Source organism: Electrophorus electricus, chromosome 25 (assembly GCF_013358815.1).
Source record: "Electrophorus electricus isolate fEleEle1 chromosome 25, fEleEle1.pri, whole genome shotgun sequence".
In the NCBI taxonomy this organism is placed as follows: Eukaryota; Metazoa; Chordata; class Actinopteri; order Gymnotiformes; family Gymnotidae; genus Electrophorus; species Electrophorus electricus.
In genome coordinates, this window is record NC_049559.1 from 7388500 (window position 1) to 7403960 (window position 15461).

Here is a 15461-nt window from a genome sequence, read left to right on the forward strand (position 1 = left end):
AACTGTTTTAGGTCAGAATATGTCTTGTTGATATGAAGAAGATGAAGATAATGATTATGGTGGTGGTGGTGGTGGTGGTGAAGAAGAAGAAGAAGAAGAAGAAGAAGAAGAAGAAGAAGAAGAAGAAGAAGAAAGACTGTGGACCTACTCCACCCAGTGGTCCATTAAGGTACTGCAGTCACCTGTTCTTTTCCCTCTCTGAATCATCTTTGACAGGACAAAAGAACCCTTTAATGCACGCTGGTGTTCAGTCTCAGCATGCCTCTCTCGCCTGCTAACTCGATGTTTTTATTTGTGCATTTGTGGTTAACCTGCCCTATATAATCATGAAGCACAGTGGTAATTTTGTGGGAATATGATAGCATTATAAGCAGTGCAGTAGTCTAGCTACACAACTCTACAAGCCCTTGGGCTAAGTTAGATCATTCCTGGGCTCTGAAAAAATTATTCTGCTAGTATAAGCTAATGCCACACCTTATAAACATCGACCGCCCACTTTAGGAACTCAAAACGTACAATAACACTGGAGTTTATTATGTGGCTAAGAACTATTTCACAGGTGCATTGTATAGAACACTAAAGTGGGAGTCACATTTGTAGCTGCTGAACTGGTAAATCAGGTGCAGCTGTGTTGGTAGAGTTGGCACGTGTGTCCATGTCATATCCAGTTGAGAGTTATCTACACCAAAAAATTGTCCAGACCATGTGGCCAGAAACTGACCATTAATGAAGAATTGCTGACACAGCACATTTGCTACAGTTTCTAATTGTACACCTATAAGCTGGTTCTTATAAATGAACATTTCCAGTAAAGTGAGTAAGAAGTGTAGTTCCAGTTGTTACAAGACCATTCATATCACAGGATGTTTTACATAGACGAGTATCCTAAAAGAGATTACCACTCACAGTGATAATTCAAACAGCAATACAAGAGATAAAGTTTACTACTCCAACATCACTAAACAAATATGGAAATTATTTGAGGCTGTCCTTAGTCCATGTAGGTGTAGTAAGAACGTCTGTTAAACATGTTGAACTGATATTGTACTGATAAATTTGAGGGCTCATCTTTCTCAGGAAGGCCTCACATAAAGATACTGATCAAAATAATCTGTGCATGCAAACGTGGAGACAGCAAGACATGTGTCCTTCCACTCTGAAATCTTAAAAGCAGTGAGAGGCATGAGTCATCTTATTTGTTGAGCTGTGTCATGTGACCTTTGCTCATGATTGCATGTGTATTTACGTTTACGACAGGGCTGGAATTTACAGACCACTGTCTCAGCCCCATGGCCATGTGTTGATCCGTAAAGGAGCAAAGCAGGTGCACGAAAGCAAAATGAACAGGAACAAAATGTTCTCAGGAATTTTTTACGTTTGCGTAATAAGAGACTTCCAGTGTTGAAATAGTGACCAGATTTGCCAAAGGCAAGTCAGGAGCTGTCTGAGGAGCTGGTGCTGGCACACCAACACTGGGTAGTCCCAGCTTTGCTACGCTTGGGCCACACAGGTTTTCATCCCTTGTGAATAATGGTTATCCATCTCATACCCCTGGAGAATTTGCATGGAAATGGCTTAGGAACAAGGAAATGGTGAAGTCTCCCTGTAGCAGAGTTGCTGTCTTGAGAGTCATCAATCAGAGCAAATGAGCACAACATGAGCATCGGTATAAGTCTAGTCATAGGAGATAGAGTGACGTTTGCCAATAAACAGCACCAGGGTGTTCTCTAAACAAGGCATTAACACTTGAAGGGAAGCCTAGCCGAAAGAGCCACTGGTTTGATTCATGTTTTATTTATTTCCGACACCTCACACACGTCCTTGGAGAAGTCAGACGGTGCAAGTTGCATTATGTCTACCATCCCTTCCTCCCCCCCTTGGACATCAAGGCTTTTGACAGGCTGCCCCAGTGACCGACATTTCGCCCCTGACTTTGTAACATATGAAGCCCAGGTTGTGAAAGCCAGGATCAGAGCCAAGTCAAAGCAGAAAGAATAAGAAAAACAGAAAATAAACGAATCATTTAAAAAGGAAAAGAAAATGTTACATCATTTCCATTTGACCATACACACCTATATCTATGCTTCCTCAAACAAAATCCCTTAACTAAATAATACTGTGGTTGTGTATATAGTTGCAACAATGCTATATACTAATTATGTAAAGGAAGTAAATTATTACAGCTTCTCCCAAATGGGCCTAGTTGTATGCTGTAGTCATACCTGTAAGATATATAATTGGCATGAACCAAAATCAATTTTGTATTAGGTAATGACATTTGGATTAGCATTGACTATGTTTATTTGAAATAGAAACATTAGTAATGCAGTAATCTATGGTGAGCAGCTCTCTGCCAGTTCCACACAAATTGGCACCCATAGCTGGGCCCAGTGCCAAAGCACAGGCAGTACAAACTGGGCACTGCTCAAACACGGGCCACGTCAAGAACCCTGCCCACCTGACTCACACCGCGCCAGGTCAGCGGTTCACCCCTTGCCCTGGCAGCCCCCAATACCACCCCCTGCCACCTTTCACTACAGACTGTAACTTCTGCATAGTCATGCTCCAAGCCTTCAGCAGTGCTGAGAAAGCAAGCCTGCGTTCCACACCCTGCCGTTAGCGATTTCATCCATCACTTCTCCTTCAAAGAGGTGCCAGTCACCAGGATGCATGACAGGACTCGGCTTCTCAGCAACAACAGCCGTGAAATGTCAAATTTCCACTTAAAAACCTGGCTTGGAGCCTGGCCAAGAGCCCAGGTTCAACTCTTGCAACATCATGTAGCTCTATAACTCTGAGTTACAGTACACTTAGAACACAGTAGAACAGCTAGAAGCACTGCAACAGCAAAGGTCGATGCTGTTACGCTTAGTGACATCACACGTCCAACATTGAGCAAACTGGTTGGAGAAGTCTATTTTCAATGTTTTTACAACCAGAGAGCAACAGTTTCTGTGGGGTGCTGGAACACAGTCCTCTATAAAGGAAGCATTGCTCTAAATAAGAACTTGGAGGACCACAGAAGAGACCAGAATGCATGACCTCAGCAGCTGGCAGAGGTCGTTAACCTCTGGACACAATAAGCTGCTTATGTGCAGTGCATTACCCAGGGCTAATGTGAACCTTTGGGCCAACATTTCTACACCAGAAATAGAGCTAACAAGCATGTCTGCAGTACAAACTGCTCACCGTCTCAGAAGACACTCCCAAGGCGATCGGAAAGTTTATTTGCCCCTCTTTTGTTTTGTCTTTAATGTCAGATAACCATGTCTATGTACCATGTACTATGTACTTTTTTTTTTTTTTGCTTTCTGCCTCAGTGATACATGGCATCTGTGGAAAACGCCTGCAGCTTCGTAGCAGACATGCCCATTACCTGCAGCAAGTATACAGTAATACCAGATTTCACCAAAGCAATACCAGTGGGTGTTGGACAGGTATCAGCAGTGAATGTCTCACTGAACAAACAAAGTCCAGTGCATGAGTCATATTATTTCAACATGCTGCCAGCAGCAAAACACATGTATTTTACAAGCATAGTCAAGCCCGTAGCTTGTGTCTCCATACCAGCTTCTTACATTTATATTTTAGGCATTTAGTTGATACTTTTATCCAAAGCGACTTACATTTATTACTAAGTACAAGTTGAGCAATTGATGGTTAAGGGCCTTGCTCAGGGGCCCAACAGTGGCAGCTTGGCAGTGGTTGGTCTTGAACCAGCAACCTTCCTTGTCAGGAAGCTTCTTGTCAGGAAAATCAAGAGCTGATGTAAATGTACAAGGGAATGGCAAAAAAAAAAATAAAGGTTTTCCATGATATAGTATTACACATTTCTGTCAGACATGGAGATGACAAATTAAACAGATATGATATTTCATAGAAATCAAACATACTCCTATTGATAAAACCACATTCATAGAAGTTCATTAAAACACTGTTTACATTTAGGAAATTGTTTACAGTGTAAAGGTAATACCTTTTTTATATGTCCCTCCAGTGTGATGGCAGAGATCTTTTTCATACCCACCTCCCTGGTTTACAGTGGAAATGTTCCTGAGGTCATGCATTCCATGTTGTGACAGTGACACTTAGAGGCAGACTAGAAGAAACACAGCTTTCTCATAATAACCAATTCGCAATGCACCCGTTTTGCTCATTCGTCAGGAAAATTGTTATACGCTTTTATCGTTGTGTTTCAAGCCATCCGCAGAAAATAATATCTTCCAATTATGACTCAGCCACTTCCAGTCGTGCAGGGATTTTTAACCAAAGGGATTTTAACCAAATAGCCTATGGAGTTCTCAGATGAATAAGCTGTTATCTCTTATAGGAGCAATCCATCCAAAATCCATGTATATGTATCATTCATAATATATCAAATCTTGTTAAATGTAGCTCAACGATCACCCAGGCAAACTATTGTTTTTCCAGTTGTGTGACTGTGGGATTGAATACGGAAGCAAAAAGCAATAGACATTAAAGCAGGTTAAACCTCTTACTAAAAGGTGTTTGTTTTGTATACAGGCAAGTTTTCTTTAGCTTTGACAAGTTTACTAACTTCCTGTGGCATTCACTTCGAACCCAAACCACAGTCTCATTCCACTGACTTGAATGACACATTGTCCAAAACATTTGCACATAAATCTTCCTGTTTTCTACATTCATAGGATGAATTAATCACATAAATATAAGTAATAGTAATCAATATACAGTTCATCATAAAGTGCATTTTCTTCTTGGTACTGAAGTCAAATGTATGTAAATAATGTTTAAAGTCATAATAAGTATTCTGGATAAACATTGTCCCTTCTGAAGAGTGGCATGCTTCCAGAATATTTCACAATGAATTCATTATCTCTTAAAAGCTACCGGTCTGAGTGCACAGCTTTTTAAGGCAATTACCATACTATCATCGCACAAGATCATTCCAAGCCCTCTTGCTTAAAATACACATATCACAGTTTCCACAACACTCTCACACATCAGTTACAGATGTTATTCTGTTGCTTACAGATCGAGGTCATGGGTTCTGACAGAGTACTAGCACATCTTTTCCCCACAGATTAGGAAATGTTTGGCATTTCCATACATAGCTAAAGGAGCATGGGTTGATAGAGGGACACTATTCAGCAAAAGAGGAACAGAAGCAATTACGCATTTTATTGTTATATAACACATGATAGACTTTTTGGTTTGACAGATAAATAATAAATATCATTTTAACGATTGTAGACTCAAAGTGAAATAGAGATCTCCAAGTTCATTAAAACCCATAGACTTTCTGAGAGAGATTGGGACAGAAGACTGCTATTTTCTTCATTTTTAAATAAGAGCTCACATCATGCTAGGATAAACTGTTGTATTTATAATAACATATCAGAAGTAAAGTCTGTGATGTAGTAAATAAAGTGACAGACACAGTCCCCAAGGCTGTAAAAGTAAAAGGTAACAAATAATGATTAACTTGTAATTATGTTGTGATACTCTGTGTGAAATGCTGCGGTGCTGCCTGAAGCAGGCAGCTGAAGCAACCTTAGGTGAGGTGAAAGTGTTGTGGAGTTTGGTACTTTCCCACATTTCTTAATGGATCAAATACATATAGCTTCTTTTTCCACTATGACTAAACAATTCGAAAGCTTACCTGTCACACAGCATACTTCTCTTCTAGTATTCCACACACACACACACACACACACACACACACACACACACACACACACACACTCTCGAGTGTGGGAGGAATTGTAAGATCATGACATTCTGTGGTAATGACATTCTGCTTTTCTAATCTCCATTTCTCCTGCAAGTGGTTACAGGCAGCTTTCTGAAATTTTACATTCAAACCACTTACAGATCTAAATCAGCCTATGTACAATATGCAATAATAGGTTTACCTAAACATTTGAATGCTGTCTACATGAAAAGCAACACATTTAAACCTTTAAACTGTTGAGCTACTACTTCAAACTATAAATGACGCAGTTAAGATTTACGTTTAGGACAGAAACAAAAATCAGGAATACAATGGCACCTTTTAAATTCTGTCTCTGGTCATGTTTTTTATTTCTCAGAACATTTAATCTTGACAGCATGTATTGTAATGGCTACACTCATCCTGTTGCTCTTTACGGTGGTATTTGAAGCACTGTTGTTTATTTTTTCACTTTAGAATTTGAGGGCATTGCATTTAGAAGCTTGCTAGTCTCTAATGGTCGGTGTGAAACAATAAATGGACATTTGTTTGTTTATTTATTTATTATTACATTTCAGGACTCATGCAGGAACATGTACAGACATGCATAAACATTTGGAGCAGTAATTCTTTCCCAACTATTCCAACAGCCCTGACGTCCTTGTCTTATCAACTTCTTGTGTCTTTCCTCTCCTGAAAAAGAGGTTCATGCTCTAACAGTTAAGTTGGTTCAACCTTTTGCAACTTTAAATTCATCAGATACTTGAGATGAGGGCAGGTTGTGGTATGTACTAAGGATTGTGCACCTGTAAAATTATATATAATATTTACATATAATACGTAATTTTTAAATATAAAACGTACATGTATATATAAAAATTACATCATATTAAAGTTTTATGTATTATTGATATGAAGTAATTCAGTTTTTAACATGGATTTTACTTAATGAACAAGGGAAACCATAGAAAAGTAGTAAAAAAGGTTTATTGGAAGTACAGGCCTATGCACATATGCACGTGTTTCACAGTACATTTGCATTAAATACATGCCAGCAGAAATATCCCATTGGGAGTACTAAAATGAAAACATGCCAGAAGAAAACCAGCAAAGGTGTAGGTTTAAGTGCATTAAGTAATGCTAGTGACCCAACTGCCTACCCTGAATACTTTTGAAAACTTCTAGTGATCAGACTAATATTTGACTTACAAAAGACGCCGTTGCTCTACTTTTTTCGGGACATACTTTACGTCTTATAGTCCTCTAGAGCTGGCAGGTGGAAGGTTGAAAGTGCACTACTGCATCTGGAATCAAGCTATAAATAATTCAAAGTGCACTATAAAGGGACAGGCAGGGTGAGGTGGGCTACCTCTCCGTGCTAGTCTTTGTGCTCCCTCTTCTCTTTTTTAGATGAATCTCTTCTCTTTTCCATTTTTTGACATGAAGTGCAGACCAATCTGTTTGTACCTTTCTTTGGTTTTGGTGCAGCTTTTTTGTCTCAACAAGTTCAGTAATTTGACACCGATTCGCAACCCCCCAGTCCCCCCCAAAAAAGTAGTTATAAAAATGGATTCTTAAGCAAAAATGTAAAAATATAGTTTCAAATGTGGAGCGTGTTTTTTCATGAAGCTCTGTTTTACAGCAAAGGCAATGATTTCAGATGATCTCAGACACAGTTCACCTGTTCTGCTCTATACACAGCAACCCTTACTTTAGTATTAAAAACAGACGTTACTTAAGATGGAAACATGACAGCTGCCTATAAACATAACTGTTGCAATGCTGTGATACAACATTCAGAGTATTCACACCCCAACACAATTCACTTGATCACAGAAAATCTATCAAGATAAATCACATTAAGTGACTGCAGAACTGTACAAAATTTACATTTTTACATGGAATATATAACACTAATAACAAAATACAATGTGAACCACAAAATTGGATTTTACAGTATGTCTATATATTTCTAATGCGCAAAATCAGTCATGTTGTTGATACTGTTAGATATTGTCCAAGTTATCTTCATAGTAAAGGGGCAGCACAGTTAAGAGTTCGCCAGAAGTTACGTTACTTCATAGACTCCATCACCCATCACACAGCAGTGTGGCTCATTATAGGCAGACCAGCCTGTGATGTAACGTTACCAGCCTGTGACATAACCACCACCTGTAACGTTATTAAAAATTAATAATATGATATGGCAACAAACCTATTATCAAACATTGACATACAGACCATTAGGGCTTAACGAGTATAAGTAAATGCAGTAAGTTATAAGCCAGGAAATAGTGACGGAAGTAATGATTTGGGCCGCCTTAAGTTTTTTAGGCTGCCTTGAATTCTCACAAAAATCAAGAAAAACATAAAGCCTATAAAATCTGAAGCAAACTTCTTCAGCAGAAGATCCATTTAAAATTTACACCAAGCGTGCTTTCTTTTAAAAATGCCACCATTTATGTGCAGTGTCATTAAAACTGAGTTTGGTACTTTCCCACATTTCTTAATGGATCAAATAAATATAGCTTCTTTTCTTCTTTTTCCACTAAGACTAAACAATTCGAAAGCTTACCTGTCACACAGCATACTTCTCTTCTAGTATTACACACATACACACACACATATACACACACACACACATACACACACACACACACACACACACACACACACACACACACACACACACACACACACACACACACACACACACACACACACACACACACACACACACACACACACACACACACACACACACACACACGAGTGTGGGAGGAATTGTTTTTCTAGATGACACAATGTTGGTCTGGAACAAACATTTAGAACATTGTCTTTGATGCACTGCATGATTGCTCGTACCATTGTTTTGGGTCTCTGCCGATGACATCTAATCAGAAGGGCAATAACTACTCCAGCCAGTAATAAAAGTGCTACTAGTGAGAAGGGAACTCCGATGGAAACCCCTGCATATCCTTCAGCTTTACTTGCAATTCTCAAATCCACTGTAAAAGCAACAAAGCAACGACTGTCATTTGTCATTTTGGAGAAATAACAGTTCAAACCATATTTAAATACGATATACACATTTATTAAATCATTTTAAAAGTCACTAATAGATAGATATAATAAATGACAGTTAGTTTCACATTAGTTTGATTATTGTTAGGGTACTCACTTGAAGTAAATGGATTAGTCGAGTGGCCAGGAGTGGTTTGTGCTGCAGCTACAAGGATAATTAAAAGCAGACAGTTTAGCCAATATCATAAACGCACTGCTATGAACACTTAATTTCTAGACAATAGTTTTAGCATCTTGTGGTATCAGTTTGGACATGAAAATTCAGATCCAAATCTGCTGAGCAACAATTACAACTAGTTACCTTGAACATTGAGCCTAATATTACATATATCCAGCATGTCGTCATTCAAGTCAAAAGTATAGCACATAAATTTCTCCTGATCGGACGAAGACACTCTTTGGAGAAGGAGAGAGCAGTTTCCTTTCTTATTAGGGAGGAAGAGCTGTGTCCTGTCTTTGTATGAATCATGTAGTGAGCCCGTGGTATTATAGAGGTTCACGACTTTATTTTCTCCAATCTGCCATACCAGTCTCATCATCTTTTCAGAGCATTTGCATGGTAGGAGCGCATTGTCTCCAGCAAAGACAGACACTTCCTGGTCTATCCCCATTACAGTGGTGTCTGCAAAGTTGAAAAAGCAACAGATTACATATGCACATTGTAATATGTTTAACAAAAACTTGAGGAAGACATGAATATGACCATTAGGCTGCAATTCAGCTATTATGTTCCATCAACTTTGCACAACGGATATGGAAAGATGACACAAATGTAACTTTGCTCATTGCCCAGCCAACATCATATTGTGGTAAATCAAGCTGACTGTACATTTTCATTCATCGGTTTCTTTGGTTTGAATGATCATTATTGGCTCTTTATAGTGCGGTAGTATGCAACCAGAAATGCTATTAAAGCATACAGTTCTATGGCAGTATTTATAATACATTATTATCAGCAATAGCCATTTAGGACAATAAAAGTAGAAGGTAAATAATCTTTTGAATATAATGCTAATGACATGACAAAAGAAGAACTGAAACCTGCCCGCTTTCATCAGCTTGTTAATATCCTGACTTTGTCGTCACACTTCAGTTCCTCTTTTTCTCAGTTCAAGAACAGAATCTACAGGTTTCTAATCACAAGGGCTACTTCTTTTACCACAAGGACTGCATACTACCACAATCTCTCTCTTACACACACCCACACACACCCACCCACACACACCCACCCACACAAACACAAACACACACACACAAACACACACACACAAACACACACACACACAAACACACACACACACACAAACACACACAAACACACACCTTATATGAATTTAGGTTTGGGTAAACAACTAGAGTAATCATTACCAGGTCAATAAAGAGCTTCTGAATTTTGCAAAATACAAAGGGGCAAGTCTGAGTCATAAATTTGCTGCAATAATCAATCAACCCTAACTATATCATATTCAGTTATATGGGGATCCACCTAGTACAACTATGCATTGTAATAAGTGCTCACTACAAAGGACAGACTTGTGTGCAATTATCTGTGACACATGCAGCAAAAAGGAAACATTTCATTCACTGGGTCAGTAAAAGTATAAAAGTGTTTATCTCATATATTCCTTTAATAATTGGACACATGCACAAAGTATTTTTGTCAGAATTCACATGTCACTGCAGGAACAACTGGACTTCAGTGAAACTATCCAAAGTCTAGTATCAGAGACAGATGCACAGAGACAGACTTACCCCTGAGTGTCATCACTAGGGAGCACACAATGACAACAGTCCTAAAAGGAAAAACAACAGGGCAGTTGGAATACATGTAGATCTGGCAAATTTCAAATTCAGTCTGCAGTTTCACAAGCCAAGTATACAGATGCAACTGCAACCAAAGTGATGAAGACCTGGCCTTTCCGACTATAAAGAACACCTAGCAATTGTTCCCATGGCAAAGGGGCAAGTAAGCTTTTATGCTTATATGGTCCAGTCAGAATCATAGATCACAATCAAAAAAAAAAATTAAGAACATTGGCACAAGTATGTCATCATCATTTATTCATCTGGTGACCTGCTTGAAATTCTTGCCATTCTTTTCAGGTGTTAGAACATAACATAACCTAGGCTCCAAACATAAAGCCTAAGGGTAAAGCCAGGATCAGCATAAAGACTAAAAAATGCTATTACAGGTGAAGATACTGATAGTATACATTTCACTAAGATGTTCCTAACGTATCTTCAAGCTAGTCTTAAGATGTTATACAGTCTACTTCTAACAGATGCAACTATTTACACAGTAACATCTTTGCTGTCAAATAAATATTGCTAAACTCCAGTGAAAAAAATGTGTTACTGAGGGCATTATCTTTTACTGTAGATAATCTTATACATCATCTTATACTGCAAATAATCTTTGTAAAGTAAACTGATAAGTTACCTTACAGGTCCATATTATAAGTACACAATTACCCACTGTAGTCCAAGTGCAGGCCAACTTCTGCGTTATTTACCAGTAGTTCCTTACCCCAAGACCACTAGTACTATTGGACCATTCACCACATAGCAGTGACACTCACAATATGTTGGCATGTCTACGTTTGTTAAGCAGTTTTTTTAGGCACAGACGTGGTGTTGGTTTTTACACATCAACGTCCCTGTTAGGTTGACTTGTATAAATAAATAACTGTATACAAAAAACGGCACTGACCGCTAATGGAATGGATCGAAAATAACTGCCACAAAAGCAATTATCTAGCCTTTAATAAGCATTCTAGGTGTCATCTTGGTGTAAATCCGATATAACAAAAGTTGTAATTAAGTATGTGGGTGTAATTTTACTCAGTCACCAATAAGAATTTTGCACATAATCACTTCCGTTCAAATGTCATGAATCAGGCCAATTTGACCTACTTCCAAGCGAACTGTTTCGCGTGGACCTTTAACCACATAAACGAGTAAATATATTATTTTATCACAATCAAAAACATTGTACAATGTCCGCGGTCTGTCTCTCACTCTCGGTTTCATTCCGAGTCGATCATACCCAAACTCTGTAATTAGTAGCAAAACTTTCACTAGCGGACACGACAGAATTCGCAACAATTACAATGAATCCAATGTCGTGTTATTACTGTCCCAAAGAAAACACGTAACTGTGCGTAATCATTACCTTGAAATGTTCATTTTTGCGTAAGAATCCTGGTGCGTTTGTCTCGAGTGTAACTTCGCGTGCGCCTAGCGTACGCGCACTTCCCTGGTCGCGCGCACTCTCTACGCCTGCTCGTGCTCCGGGACCCTTAAGTTATCAGCTGGACACGCGTCGCCGGATACACGCGTCTGCACAGCGTGTGTCTAGCGCCGTTTCCTCTCGCACTTAGAAATTTCAATAAACGTTTTTGCGTCATTTTTGCATTTATACCAAAAGATGGCGCTAAAGGTCTAGTCCAGCCATTTATTTGTTTGTTTGTTTCCCAGTCTCTTAGTGTATTGTGTTTTTATCTAACATGCAGCAGACTATACTGACTTCTGTTGCCTTAAGTTCTGTGTATGGCTTATAAGAATACACAGTATACTGTTTGTTAAGCGTTTCTGCAATATTGGCCTCCGAAATACATATTGCAAAAAGGCTGTAATATGCTAATAAACGCTCTAACAAATCGGGGAAAAAATAAATAAATAAATAAATAATTTATATATATATATATATATATATATATATATATATATATATATATATATATATATATATATATATATATATATAAATGTTTTAAATTTATTTATTTATTTATTTATTTATTTATTTATTTTACTATTGGTAATATGTTTTAATAAATCATGACATTCATGTGACACACAAACATAAATAACTTAGATAAAAATAATGCAGACCACTCATTAACATCATAATATATTCATTGCTGTGTTTTCACATATTGGTATATCACAATCAATATGCCTCAATATTCTCACAGTAGGATATTTTTTTCCATATCATGCAACCCAATATATTCTATATATTGTGATATTAGAAAGTCTAATTTGGTGTACCTGTCAGACACGACACCTTCAAGAAACTGAGGAGAATGAGTGATTCAAGGCTGCTTGCACCATCTTGCAACAGTACCAAAACATCCACTTCAACAGCAGCCACATAAAGGGCAGATTTTACACTCAAGCCATCTGACTTCTTCCTGAACTCAGAAGTAACCAACTCATGCCCCCTGCACCAAGAGAGGGCAGTGGTAGCTCAGTGGTGCTGGTTCAAGCCCCACCACTGCCAAGTTGCTACTGTTGGGCCCCTGAGCAAGACCCTTAACCCTCAATTGCTCAAGTTGTACTCAGTCATAATTGTAAGTCGCTTTGGATAAAAGCATCAGCTAAATGGCTAAAAAGTAAATGTAAGAAGCTGGTGTCAAGTAAATGTAAGTTTCTAAAGACATTTTGAACTGTCTAGGTTTAATTATTTGGGGTTTAATTGTCTATTTGCAGTCACAAAGCTGGAGTTTACTGCATTTAGAAGCCACATGCACACAAAAGCACAGTGATGTCGAACCTTCAAAGGAGCACAAAATCTGGACATTGAACAGTTGAAAACAGTTGTCTTTCAGCCTTGTGACTGTATCCATATATGTGGATAACAACCAGTAATGCCTGTTGCCAAGTGTTAAACATAGTGGTGGACTCAACTCATGGGAAACATTAGGGTTAATCAATGCTCTACATGTCACTGTCATTGATTAGGAAGCATTTTTATAGGACCAATCTATGTTCCTTCATGATGCTCCCATATCCCAAGATGATAACCCCCCAAACACACACACTAAGCAAATTCAGGATCACCTGATAGAAATATGACTGATCTTTTGTTTGGAGAATAAGACTGTGAATAAGATTTCTGCCTTTTATCCTTCAAAGAACACCCAGCTCACAACAGCATGCCAAGCAGGCCTGGAAGTTGTTCTAAAAGGCAGAAGGTGGTCATATACATTATATTGACAAAAGAATGTGGACACTCCTACTATTTATTGAGCTCAGGGATTTCAGCCACACCCACTTCCAACAGGTGTATAAAACACAGGAATGTAAGCTCCATAGACAAACTTTGGCAGTAGAATGGGCCATACTGAATAGCTAAATTGCTTTAAATGTGGCACTATCATAAGATGCACTTTTGCCACATCAGTTTTCAAATTTATGCTTTGATAGATTTGCCCCAGGTAACTGTAAGTACTGTTGCTATAAAACCGAGGTGTTTAGGAGCAATAACAAATCATCCACAAAGTGTACACTATGCAAACTCACACTCAGGGTCATTGAGTGCTGAAGTATGTAGCACATAAAAATCGCCAACACCTTATTGCGGCACTCAGTACAGAGTTCCAGACTGACTGTACAAGAACTGTGTGTCAGGAGCCACACATGATTCAAAGGTCACTATTCTCAATGCCCAACATTGACTGGAGTGTTAAATCGCATGCTGACTGGACTCTTGAGCAGTGGAAATATGTTCTCTGGAGTGATGAATCACACTTTAATTTCTTACAGTCTGATGGACAAATCTGGGTTTGGCGGATGTCAGAAGAATATAAATCTACCAGAATGCATAGTTCCAACAAAAAAAAAAATGGTAGTGGAGGATTAATGTCCTGGTGCAACTGTTTGGTGAAGGCTTTTGGTGCTGCAGAAGGGCTCTGCCCCACTGCTCAAAATGAGGTCCATACAGACATGGTTTATGACGAGTTTGGGCAATGGCAAACATTTTTTGTCCAATGTTAGTGGTGGAGTGGCTCCAACAGATCCCGGGAATTACAATATTGATCTCAGTCCAAAAGAGCACAATCTTCATAGATGTAAATTTAGAGGCTATCTGTGATATAGTTTTTAAATTTTTAATGAATCTCACCTGACATTCTCACCAAAAACATCCTGTAACTGAGAAAGTATTATGTGACCATACTTCAAAGAAGAAGCAGTTATTTATTATAAACACTTTGTAAGTGTACAGTTCAACAATACACCACATTTTTTGCAAGGTATGGTTTGTGTTGTCTGTCATCCTGCGACTCTTCATGAATGGTCAGTTGGTAGATAACAGGATTACTAATGGTCTGAGATTTTTTTCTTGATATACCTGGTTACACCAAGGCCAGCCAACATCCCCTACAGGGCCACTACCATGTCAGTGTTACTGCTTTGTTGAGAATGACCAAACACATAAACTAGTCAGCAGTGGTTCAGCACAGTAAAGAATTGGGTGGATGCTGGCAGAAAAACTGCGCAGGTCGACACAAGTTTCAGTAAGCAATTACAGATATAAAAGGCACAAATGTAGGTAAGCCTAGACCTAATAAACTGCCCCAGTGAGTGAAAAAAAAAAGTTATGCTTTTTTACGTTATTGAATAATGTGTTTTTATGCTTGTTATTATGCAGATATATTTTATGTTATTATGAATGTCTGAAACATGCTGTTCTTTTTTAATACCTCTGTAACCCCTGAGCTAGAGAAATGGGCTCCAAGAGTTCCCAGGGATAACATCACTCTCAGTTCAGAAGACCGCACTGTACCCTCAATTTTAAATGCACGCTGACTTCGTATAAAGTTGTGTCGTGTCCGTTGATGCAGGAAAGAAGAGACAGGAACCAGTGCGTTACCCTGTGGCCTTTTATTAATGAAGAGCT

At 38.5% G+C, this 15461-nt stretch overlaps 1 protein-coding gene across 2 annotated transcripts; it reads right to left on the reverse strand.

Annotated features, from left to right (window-relative positions):
- Nucleotides 1–6659: 6659 nt before the first annotated feature.
- On the reverse strand, nt 6660–12065 carry si:dkey-192g7.3. 2 transcript variants are annotated; one of them, XM_026995513.2, is made up of 6 exons: nt 11949–12065; nt 10529–10569; nt 9078–9398; nt 8874–8921; nt 8558–8700; nt 6660–7864 (listed from the first exon to the last, which is right to left on the reverse strand). In XM_026995513.2, the coding sequence occupies exons 1-6, from the start codon at nt 11960–11962 to the stop codon at nt 7790–7792; spliced, it is 642 nt and encodes a 213-aa protein (XP_026851314.2). In that variant the 5' UTR covers nt 11963–12065; the 3' UTR covers nt 6660–7789. The 2 variants fall into 2 exon arrangements, with proteins under 2 accessions (XP_026851314.2, XP_035378835.1); XM_035522942.1 differs by lacking the exon at nt 11949–12065 and adding an exon at nt 11217–11321.
- Between the last annotated feature and the right edge of the window lie 3396 nt (nt 12066–15461).

What these genes read in the sequence shown, in the direction of transcription:
- si:dkey-192g7.3 (XM_026995513.2), bottom strand. An exon ending in GACTAATCCATTTACTTCAA is followed by an intron (nt 8,701 to 8,873) that starts GTGAGTACCCTA and finishes TTGCTTTTACAG; the next exon opens with TGGATTTGAGAATTGCAAGT. An exon ending in GGCAGAGACCCAAAACAATG is followed by an intron (nt 7,865 to 8,557) that starts GTACGAGCAATC and finishes ATAACGTTACAG; the next exon opens with GTGGTGGTTATGTCACAGGC.